The sequence below is a fragment of the Furipterus horrens genome, unplaced genomic scaffold (genome assembly GCF_987537825.1).
Source record: "Furipterus horrens unplaced genomic scaffold, mFurHor1.1.pri manual_scaffold_6, whole genome shotgun sequence".
Lineage (NCBI taxonomy): Eukaryota > Metazoa > Chordata > Mammalia > Chiroptera > Furipteridae > Furipterus > Furipterus horrens.
Window position 1 is genome coordinate 80,402,364 of NW_028327176.1, and position 12,441 is coordinate 80,414,804.

The 12,441-nt window shown below is 35.5% G+C and overlaps 1 protein-coding gene across 1 annotated transcript in view; it reads right to left on the bottom strand.

Moving 5' to 3' along the window:
- TMEM182 (transmembrane protein 182) overlaps positions 1–4,187 on the bottom strand; it is a 61,199-nt gene extending 57,012 nt beyond the window's left edge. Inside the window, exons 1-3 of the mRNA XM_090280369.1 lie at positions 3,888–4,187; positions 3,559–3,658; positions 2,131–2,229 (exon numbers count right to left, since the gene is read on the bottom strand). Coding sequence (XP_090136495.1) covers positions 2,131–2,229; positions 3,559–3,658; positions 3,888–4,019 — 331 coding nt within the window. The 5' untranslated portion in view covers positions 4,020–4,187. The remainder of the gene's footprint in view (positions 1–2,130; positions 2,230–3,558; positions 3,659–3,887) is intronic.
- Positions 4,188–12,441: the final 8,254 nt, after the last annotated feature.

Here is a 12,441-nt window from a genome sequence, read left to right on the forward strand (position 1 = left end):
AAACTACACTATAAAGCCACTGTAATCAAAAGAGCCTGGTACTGGCACAATAACACATGTATAGATCAATGAAACACAATAGAGAGCCCAAAAATAAATCCCAGTCTATATGGTCAACTAATATTCAACAAAGGGGGAAGGAACATAAAATGGAGTGAGAACAACCTCTTCAACAAATGGTACTGGGAGAACTGGACAGGGACATGCAAAAAAATGAAACTAGACCACCAACTTACACCACACACCAGAATAAACTCAAGATAGATCAAAGACTTAATTGTAAGCCATGACATTATAAAAGTCCTGGAGGAAAACATAAGCAGGAAAATTTCAGATATCTCACTAGCAATATTTTCACCAATACATCTCCTAAGGCAAGGGAAATAAAGGAAAGTATTAACAAAGAGGCCTACATCAGGCTAAAGAATTTCTTCTCAGAAAAAGAAAACATCAGCATGATTAAAAAGGAACCAACCATATGGGGAAACATATTTGCCAATGATACCTCAGACAAGGGGTTGACTTCAAAAATAAATAAAGAATTTACATGTCCCACACCAAGAAGACAGACAGGCCAATTAAAAAATGGGCAAAGGACCTGAACAAACACTTCTCCAAGGAGGATATACAGAGGGTCCATAGGCATATGAAAGGACGCTCAACATCACTAGCCATCAGAGAGATGCAAATAAAAACCACAATGAGATACCACTTCACACCAGTCAGAATGGCCATCATCAACAAATTAACAAACAAGTGCTGGTGAGGATATGGAGAAATGGAAACCCAAGTGCACTGTTGGTGGGAATGCAGACTGGTGCAGTCACTATGGAAAACAGTATGGAATTTACTCAAAAAAACTAAAAATGGAAGTGCCTTTTGAACCAGTGATTCCACTGCTAAGATTATACCTGAAGAATCCTGAAACCCCAATTCAAGAGAACTTATGCACCCCTATGTTCATAGCATCACTGTTTACAATAGTCAAGTGCTGGAAACAGCCCAAGTGCCCACCTGTAGATGAGTGGATTAAAAAGCTGTGGTACATTTACACAATGGAATACTATGCAGCAGAGGGGAAGAAGGAATTCCTACCATTTGCAACAACGTGGATGGAACTAGAGAGAATTATGCTTAGCGAAGTAAACCAGGTAAGGAAAGAAAATTACCATATACTATCACCTGATACAAGAGACTAATGAATAACACAAACAAATGTACAAACTTGAACAAGGAGCTAAATAACAGTTATCAGGGAGAGGGGGAAAGGGAGCAAAGGGGGGTAGTAGGGGAAGGGTTTAGGCAAGAAACTAGTATAAATAACCCATGGATATGGACAACAGGGTGGGAAATTACTGTTGGAGAAGGGGTGGGCTGGGTGGCGGGGAGCAATGGGGAAAAAAATGGAACAACTGTGATAGAAAAACAATAAAATTAAATTTAAAAAGACTTCATGAAACTAATTGAAAATAACGTTGACATATTCAGCTGAAGTACTGTCTATAAAACTGGGTTTATGTATATATATTATGTACTTCCCATATAAACTATGTTTATGTACTTTCTATAGAAGAAATAGTGTGAAAATAGCAAAAAAAATAAAAAAAGTTAGATAATCATGACTTCCAGTAAATGACATCTGACTATTCTTTTTCAGTTGTTTATCACACATGACCAAGTTCATTCATTTTGTAGGAACACAGTGACAAAATCAGATTCTCATGGGAAACAATTGCAAATAAAAAGTTCTAAAAGCAGGTGTATACTACAATATTTTCTATTGCAAAACTAGTTGCAGATCAGTTAAATGTTTAGAAGGCAGCTCTTCCTAATCAGCATAATTATTTTCATATCAGAAAAGACACTTTTTAAAAATTTATCTTTATAAGTGGCAAGTAAATTATAATAGCTTAACTTTTAGACCAAAGATTTATAAATGATGTGTTAAAATGATATTCTATTCTTTTGTATATAACAGGTTGATATAAAATAAAAATTTAAAATTATAAATGTTAAATTATTTTTTACATGTTAAATAATTTTTTAATAGCCCATAAAAGTTTTGTGTGTGGGGCATCTTTCAGAAGGAAATGTTTTTCTCAGAGACATATTGTGGACAGAAGTACTTACTAACTGCAGAGTCATAGGAGGTAGAATTATGCTCGCCTCTCATGAAAGGATATGGTGACAGGTAAGCATGTGTGCAGTTCTTGGATGGTGGCTGATTGGCTAGAAAGGAGACCAAAACAATGGTATTTGTTACTGAGCACCTGAGTGAAGACTAGTTCCTAATAGAAGATAAATAGTCACTACATTTTATTTATTTTCACAGCCATATTCTTTAGTTTCTAACAATGTTCGGCACATAGAAATTTTTTCAAAAAAATAATTGTTTTGAAAATCTAATAAACTTAGATTTACTCTTGATCAGTTCCAGTCAATATAAAATTCCCTCTCTAACCTATTGATAGGGAAAAAATAGAAATGATAGATCATCCAACTTTATAATTCAAATCATTTTTAGCATTTGAAGAAACCACAAGAAAGAACTGTTGATTGAAAACTTGAAGATTTCATTGCGTACATTTTAAAGGGGAGTGAAATATTCTTTCTTTATCGAAGTTCTTTGAAAAAATATTGCTTTTGCATGGTCTTATTTACTCCATTTAGCAAAGTTTAAATAATTTTTGACATATTGCATGTTTATTTTCCTCCCCGTAATGACTTCAGGATGGTTTATCAAATGTCTCTTACTTGATTTTAGCCAAAATGCCGAGAAGCGATCAAATACCTCTCTCAAAATGACATTTCGTCATTACTTGGCTTCTTTCACATATGTCAACTTGCTGTCAGCTTGCTTAACTCTTCTGTGATGTCATGTTTTTATCTTATATTCCATAAGCTCAACTGTTGTGTAAATATCATACTTTAAATTATCACAGGAGTATTTCATAAGGAACCTAATAATTTTAACACACAATAAACTTTTGGGTATTAAACAGTTCTTTTCCTTGTTGAGTGTAATAAGATAAAAGCTAGTTATTTTCAATAAATTGATTTTCAAAGATCAATACAAGAAATACAGTTGAAATAATGCATCATATTTTTAAGAAGCTATTCAACTTCAAAAAAGAACTTAAAGTTTCTATGAGAGAATGCAAACATCAAAAGCAAGGCATTTCTTGCTATTGCCCACAAACTTCGTTGAAGCTCAAACAGAGCAAACTTTCATCTGTCATAGCTGGCAATTAAATTTCATTATAAAAAGCTGGACTTTTAACTTTGAAGCCATAATATGAAATAATATGTCTCTATTTCTGGACTTTAAAAAAAGTTATTTGCAATATAACAACAAAGACACTAGAAAAAAGACTGTTAGGTTTAGTGGACAGAGAAATAGTAATTCAGTTTTACAATAAATATACAAAGTCCTATTTATATGTTACAATAAAATAAAGCAAAGAATTTACAATTCTTTGTAAACGACATGTACTAAACAAGAAACTGCTCATTTTTATTTTAAAGACAAAGGAGAAAATAAAGCAAAAGTGCACTTACTGTACCAGAACTTCCAGATATTTGAATTATTGTTTTCCACAATACCATTAAACCAACATCTCCAGAAGAATCCTTCATGGTGAAAAGTGACGTTCTCTATCTGAACACAAATGAAGTAACTTGTCAACACAAGGAATGTAATCTGAATTATTACACCCAGAAAAATGTTAAAGCAAGGTATTTTATCCCAATAATAAAGATCAGTAACTTTCTACATCTCTCTTCTATGAAGAAATAGACACTCCACTGCTATTCCCTGATTTCAAGAGGATACATAAGGCTACTCTCACCACTACCAAATACATCAGTAGTTTGAAAAAGACACGCACATTCTGTTCACCTGAACACTTCCCCACTTCAGTCACAAGAAGCCAATAGTCTGATCCAAAAGCCACCAAAAAGAGTAAAACTCCTAAAGCACCAAACAGAGCCCCAAAGAAGATGGCAATATTTAGTCTCATTTTCAATTCACTGGTTACTCTTTAAATAAAATTAAAAAAAAATAAAAATGGCAGACACCCAGCTTCTCAACAATAAAAGAATAAAAATTTTTGAGTAGGCAGAATTGTCTTGAGAACCCGCTCCTAGCGTGTCGGTAACTTCTCACACACAACCAGTGGGTAGATTGTATTCCCTTTGCTCACCTCTGGAGGGACTCCAACCCAGCAGCTGAGAATGGCCAGCTATTTCAGGAAACTGATTGAGGAGCTTTCTCTTTCCCATGGGGATCAAAAAATAGCTGACCTTCCCCTGACTGTAGAAAGGAGTATCAAGAGCTGGCTGGAATAATCATTATTTCTGTTGGCTAATCCATAGAAGTGGAAAGAAGATGGAAAGTATAAAGTCATTGACAGTATTGGCCCAGGCCTTAGTGTCTGAACAAGCTCCTCTTAGCCTAGAATGACCATTAACTCCCTGAAGACACTTAAGAACCTCTTTAAAGATATAAAAATTGCAGCTATAAAGAATAAAAAAAAACTTCTTTGAATACAAATGAAGTTGTAAGTATTCCTTTTGGATGCTTTGGGAATAGAAAATAAATTGGTCTAACATAGAACTGAGTACGGTTCAGGGTTATAAGCTATACCTTCAGATGTATATTAAAAGGTCCAAGGATGTGGTAACAAAAACTATTTAAAGTATTAAAATATACTTTTAGACAACACATTACTGTCATAAAAATAGCTCTTCCTACAGCAGCTCCTAGATCTTGTACAAGTCATTTCAAATAATCATCTCAAAAGTGGACTGGTAAAAATTTTTCAAAAATATATTGTTTTCTGGATTTAGAGGAAAAGCTCTTGTCTACTATTTCTTTTGTTTTCTTCATTATTATTTTCCAACTCCCTCAGAATATGAGTCATACTTGACACCCATACAAGCCACCTAATAGCAATGAATCTACTCTTTCTTCATGCCTTGTCTCTATGGTTTATTTGTTTTCATGTCTGGATATGCCTGAGAATACTTTTAAGCATTTATATAATAGTTTAAAGCGTGTACTCTCCCTATGGATAGTGGTGTTATATTCTCAGTAGTAACGAGTCATTGCATCTTCTAGGAGGCATCTAAACACTACCACTTCCTTCACCACTTCTTTATTTGTCATCTTTAGATGTATATTTGGTAAGGACAAAAAGATGACTCAGTTAGGATGTGGGGCTTTGGCTGCTCCAGCTACATGTGATTGGAGGTACTCAAAAGTCATAAATGAAATTCTAAGTCATAGAATCATTGACTGTGAAGTTTAAATGGAATTTGAGAGTTCATATTTCCCAATCCGTCATCTAATGCTCAAATTTTCTTTAAAAGACTCCCGATATCTGACTTTATTCCACTGTATGCTATTGGGAGAACTGAAAGGTACATGCAAAAAAATAAATAAAAAGAAACTAGACCATCATTTTACACCATACACCAGAATAAACCCAAAATGGATAAAAGACTTAAATGTAAATTGTGATAACATAAGAATCCTAAAGGAAAACACAGGCACTAAAAATCCAGATATCTTGCATAGTAATATTTTTGCTGGTATGTCCACTAGGGCAAGGGAAATAAAGGGAAAAATAAACAAATGGAGCTACATCAAATTAAAAAGCTTCTGCACAGCTAAAGAAATCATCATCAAAATAAAAAGGGTAACAACTGTATGGGAAGACATATTTGCCAACGATATATTGAACAAAGATTTAATCTCCAAAATATATAAAGAGCTCATCCAACTCAACACCAGAAAGACAACCAATCCAATTAAAAATTGGCAAGGGACCTGAATAGACACTTCTCCAAAGAGGACATACAGATGGCCCATAAACATTAAAAAAAAAAAAAATAGCTCAACACCCTTAGCTAAATAGAGAGAGGCAAATTAAAACCACAGTGATATATCACTTCACAACTTCCAAAATGGCTATCATTAATAAATCAATAAACAACAAATGCTGATGAGGTTGTGGAGAAAAGGGAACCCTAGTGTACTGTTGGTGGGAATGCAGACTGGTGCAGCCACTGTGGGAAACATTATGAAATTTCCTCAAAAAACTAAGAATGGAACTGCCTTTTGACTCAGTAATTTCACTGCTGGGAATATACCCTAAGAATCCCGAAACACCAATTCAAAAGAACTTATGCACATCCACGATCATAACAGCACCATTTACAATAGCTAAGATTTGGAAACAGCCTAAGTATCTATCAGTAGATGAATGTATAAAAGAATGAAAAAAACAAAAAACAAACAAAACAAAAACAAAAAAACTGTAGTACATCCACACAGCAGAAAGAAAGAAGGAATCCCTACCTTTTGGAACAACATGGATGGAATTGGAGACTAGTATGCTAACTGAAATAAGCCAGTCAGTGGAAGATAAATACCATATGCTCTCACTTATAAGAGGAACCTAATGAACAAAATAAACTAATGAGAAAAATAGAATTAGAGGCATAGAATCATGGAACATACTGACAGCTGTAAGAGGGGAGGAGGAGATGGGGACTGATTGAAAGAAGGTGAAGAGATTTGTCAAAGAACATGTATGCAGGACTCATGGACATGGGCAACGGTGTGGGTATTGACTACAGAAGTAAGAGGTGGACTGGGTGGAGGGGGGCAAAAGGGGAAAATTGGGATGACTGTAATGTTGGTATAGCATAAACGATAAAATATTTTAAAAAACAAAAATTAAAGTCCTCATTATTTCATCATCCATACCATTTCCTGCTTGTTAGATTTAAGGACATAAATAATGTCCATATAGTTTTGTCTCAATTTCTGTCAAAGACTGCTTCCCTAAAGTTAATTAATCCTGTTCTGTCATCTAATTGCACATATAACAGAACTTTCCATTATTTTGAAGAAGTAATCACCTTGTGCCTCCTCAAAGCACAACCCCAATTCCACCCTTAAATATAGGTCTTTTTTCCTTCTAAGATAAACATCCTATTCTTTTAAACATTCCTTTGATTGACAGAACTCCAAATCCCCTGTTCTGGTCCTTTGCTACAAATTTCAAAATTGAAGTGAAGCATTGTAAAATATTCTGGGTATAGTCTAAGAACTTAATAATATTAGTTTTCTTATTTGGATGCTGCATAATAGCTTTCCAAAGATGTCCAAACTCTAATCCTACATGTAATCATATGATCTGTGAATATGTTACATTACATGGAAATGTGCTGGACTATTCAGGTAGACCTGTCTAATCACATGAATCCTTAAAAGAAGAGAATCTTTCCAGACAGTGTGGTCAGGGTAAGAAATGTAACCAGAAGAGTCAGTGAATTCCTGGATTGAATATGAAGGAAGGAGGCCACAGCCAAGGAATGTTGGTGGCACCAGAAGCTGGAAGAGGGAAGAAAACATTTTTCCCGAGAGCCTTCAGGAAGGAACACAATCCTACCAATACCTGAATTTGGGGCATTTTTGACATTTGGACTTGTAGGGTTATGAATTTGTGTTGTTTTAAGCCACTGTGTGTTAATTTGACATAGCAGCAATAAAGAACTAATACAAATACTATTCTATAATTAAGGCAATATCAAGTCAAGCTAAGGTTTTTTGGGGGGAGGAAAATATATTTTCAAAAATGTTTATTGAGAACTTGAGAGGGTCTAGGCATTTTATCAAATATCAAGGTTATAATACACATTTCTTGACTTAGAGGGGTTCATGAGCTAGTGGAACAAATGATTCCTTAGAATGAAATACACAGGAGGTCATAATAATGAACTTCTGGCCATCCCAGATATATTCTTCTCACCACACAGCTTTCTCCCAGGATTAGTGTGATCGTGTTTATGTTTGTGCAGTAGTGGTTGTAGGTGACAACATTGTTGTTTGAAGAGGAACAAGAATCTTTTAGAAAGGTTTTATTTATATCTCAATGGTTTTTAGTAAAAATCTATGCATTAATATTAAATTTTAATACACACTTCACCCATATGCACACACACAATTAGATTTTTTAAATAAGTAGAAAAGAGTGTAAAATTTTGTTATTGTTACAATTTATTTCAATTTTTGTCTTTGTCCAAAAAAAAAATATATAGGGTTCCCAGAAAAGCCCGTTTAGTTTTTCCATAAAATAAAGGACACATTTTTCATTTTCACCAGTAACTTTATTGATTTTGGTATTTTGAGTATATCAGTTATCTCCTGTGTAGTATGACATTGATTGTTCTCAATTAATGTCTTATTTGATCTCTATCAACTTCAACTGGTCTACCCAACTGTGGCTCATCATCCAGCCAGAAATCTCCAGCATGAAACTTCACAAACCACTTTTGACTTGTTCAGTCACAGCACCTCCTCCATAAACTGCACAGATCTGTTTTTTTTTTTTTTTTTGCTTCAGTTGTGTTTTTACTTTTGTTGAAATAAAAAAGCATAATATGTTGAAAATGTTGCATATTTTCTTCCACCTTCAATATTAAAATCGTCGCCGTCGTCGTCGTCGTCGTCGTCGGCAGCCGTCCGTCTCGAGAGACGATGGTGTAGCTTCTTAAGAGTCTATCTGCACCGCCGAGAATGGCTGTGCAGTCCGACTCGGGAGTGACACGGTATCTGTCTCCTCCCGTGTTGAATCGACATCTTGCGATGACGCTGGAGTGTCCTCTCCAGTGAAGCTGAAGCTACAGAGCCTGGGCAGGGTGATATGGAGGGTCTGCTGTTGCCCATGCAGCAGACCCCCCCTCTCTTCGCAGCTGAAGGGTCCAAGGGAAAGACGGAGTCGATACAGCTTGGGTTCAGGTGCGCCGCAGGAGTTGCCGGTGTTGACTACAACGTCAAACCGCCTTAGGGACTCCGGCTCCGGATTTTCTGTCGGGGTTTACTCCCTTAGCCTTTCCCCTGAAGAGGTATGCCGCAAGGCAGCGGAGGTTTTTTGGAGTCAGAGTTTTCCTTCTCTGATGTGCCCTGACTGGAAGATCGAACCAGCGACACTTAGCTCGCAGGCCGACGCTCAATCCACTGAGCCAAACCAGCCAGAATATTAAAATGGCTACACAAAAATTCACTGATTCTGATGTTTTTAAAAATATTTTATTTATTTTAGAGACTAAAGAAATAAAGTATAATATGTTGAAATGTTGTGTATTTCCTTCCACCTTCAATATTAAAATTACGTCACCAATTTTGGTTTTTTTTAATGCATACTGACATGATAGCTGTCACAATGCAATCTAATAAAATTTTTTCTAATGAAGGTCAAGACAACTAAGTGCTACTTGAGCCATCTTATGCAGAAAAAGAACTTTTTGGCCTACACAATATATATCTTTTGACTAAGCCCATCAACTACTAAGATTTTGTCACCATATCCAAAAATATATAAACATCATATAAAAATGTATTTATTAAATCAGTTATATGTGATATATCTAATTATTTCCAATCATTCAATCATGTACATCTATTTGAGAAAAATATTATTCAATATTTTGAACTCCTTTAGCTCAATATTCCTTACTGATTATAGTGCTTGACACATAACAGGCACTAAAATAAAATACAAATTAATTTGTATTAGGACTGTTGGCTGAGATGCAAATACATTACCTCCTAAGCTATCCAAATGGCAATCCATCAAAGAAGAAATTGTCCTCAATTGGTCTGGCTTGTTCTTTGTGGAATTTGGAGAGATGGGATTTATCAGTGTGTGTGCTTCCTCTATAGATTCTCACTAGCCATCTTTTAAAAAATCTATATTAGACTCTTATGGAGAAATGAAATGGAAATTACAATTCAGGAATCAGAAATTGCCTTTTGTCTTCAGAAAGTTAGATCCTTTGGCAGTCATTTAAAACTCTTCCAATTTTCTTTGATTCTGAAATATTTCTAATGGCCATTCAGTATCTCTTTCCAAAGTCACCACATCAGCCCCAAAAGTTGTCTATGCACCAGGAAGATTGTTAAACAGCTTTGTTCTCATAATTTCTTTACAAATTTCGGCATAGGTACTCTTCACTTTCTTCCTCATTTCTAGTGAAAAGACAGAAGCTGAGGAGACAGACATACCTGAGCACTAACCTCAACAATCCTTTGATCAAGCAACTCCACTGATACTGTGCATACCTAGTTTTTATGTGAATATTGACTCTATTTTTATGTTAATATGACTGTCACACTAAATCTGTAAGGCCACAGGTATAAGCATGGTGTCTCATGCTCAAACCTGTGGGAAAGCTTAATTGTCAAAAATGTAAACCGAGAGGAATAATAATTAGTAATACTCATGAGTATGTACCATGTGGCAGACATCATCCTAAGCACATTACATACCTTAAATACAGCTAAATATTCAGTAGGCAGAAAATCAAATGATCAATTTCTCAGTGGCTGTTCATTCTCTTGGTTACAAATTTTAGCATCTAAAAGTCTTCTTGATGGTAAGAATTAAAGGTTTTCTTAATCACTTAGAGAAGGCCAGAGGTTCAATTATTTTTATGGCCAACTAATATTCATTTGTACATTTGTATCACCTTTATCCAATCCTTTCTTGATGGACACTTAGGTTGCTTTCATATCTTTGCTATTATAAATGATACCACAATGAACATAGTGATGCATATATATATTTGAATTAGTATTTTGGATTTCTTCAGATAAATACTCAGAAGTAGGATTGCTGGGTCATATGGTATTTCTATTTTTAATTTTTTACAGACTCTCTATACTGTTTTTTATACTGACTATACCGATTTACAATTCCACCAATAGTACACAGGGTTCCCTTCTCTCCACGTCCTCACCTACACTTGTTGTTTGTTGATTCATTGATAATAGCCATTATGAAATCTTACCTGTTATGATGACATGGATTGACTTATTATGCTAAGTGAAATAAGTCAGAAAAAAATAAATATCATACAATTTCATTTACATGTGAAATCTAAGAAACAGAAAAGCAATCAAACAAAACAGAAGCAAACCCATTAATATACAGAATAAACTGATGGTGTCAGGTGGGTACTAAACTTATTAAGGGAATCACACCATAAGTTATATAAATGTCTAACCACTATGCTATATACCTTGAACTAATGTAATATTGAATATCAACTTTAATTTTAAAAGGTTTTAAAAAATATTTTTAAGGCAAGAGGTAAGCAAAGAGAGATCTGCATGAGGTCTTCCTACCAAAGGAAATCCGCAATCATTTATGGGTTATGTTTCTATACTAAATGTTATCCATAGCTTTGTTACAAATTTCATCCATGAATTCTCTGTACCCTCGAATCTAAATGAAGGAGACAAGGTACTAAGTGGGGACTTAAAGGTAATCCTTCAGGTGTACCTAGGCCAAGAATAAGAACTGCAGGTACCAAATCCCCTGCCCACGTTCCCCATCACTGATAATCTTTTTTTTTTTTTTTTGGTTTTTCAATTACAGTTGTCCCATTTTTCCCCCACTGCGCCCCCCCACCCAGCCCACCCCTTCTCCCCCAATCATATCCCTCCCCGTTGTCCATGTCCATGAGTCATTTATACATATTCCTGACTAGACCCTTCCCTTACTTATCCCCCTTCTCTCCCTCCTCCCTCCCCCCTACTGACTATTATTCTAGTCTTTGCCCTATTTAGTTCGTTTGTTTGTGTTGTTCTTTAGTTTCCTGTATTAGGTGATATCATATGGTATTTTTCTTTCGTTGCCTGGTTTATTTCACTAAGCATAATTCTCTCTAGTTCCATCCATGTTGTCGCAAATGGCAGGAGTTCCTTCTTTCTTTCTGCTACATAGTATTCCATTGTGTAAATGTACCACAGTTTTTTGATCCACTCACCTACAGGTGGGCACTTAGGCTGTTTCCAACACTTAGCTATTGTAAACAGGGCTGCTATGAACATAGGAGTGCATAAGTTTTTTTGAATTAGGGTTTTAGGATTTTGGGGGTATAATCCTAGCAGTGGAATCGCTGGTTCAAAAGGCAGTTCCATTTTTATTTTTTTGAGGTAATTCCATACTGTTTTCCATAGTGGCTGCACCAGTCTGCATTCCCACCAACAGTGCAGTAGGGTTCCCGTTTCTCCACATCCTCGCCAGCACTTGTTGTTTGTTGATCGGTTGATGATGGCCATTCTGACAGGTGTAAGGTGGTATCTTATTGTGGTTTTTACTTGCATCTCTCTGATGGCCAATGATGTTGAGCATTTTTTCATGTGTCTATGGACCTTCTGTATGTCCTCTTCAGAGAAGTGTTTGTTCAGGTCCTTTGCCCATTTTTAAATTGGGTTGTTTGTTTTCTTGATGTTGAGTCATATTAGCTCTTTATATATTTTGGAGATCAGTCCCCTGTCTGTGATGTCATTGGCAAATATGTTTTCCCATATGGTTGGTTTCCTTTTCATCTTGTTGATGTTTTCTTTTGCTGAGCAGAAACTCT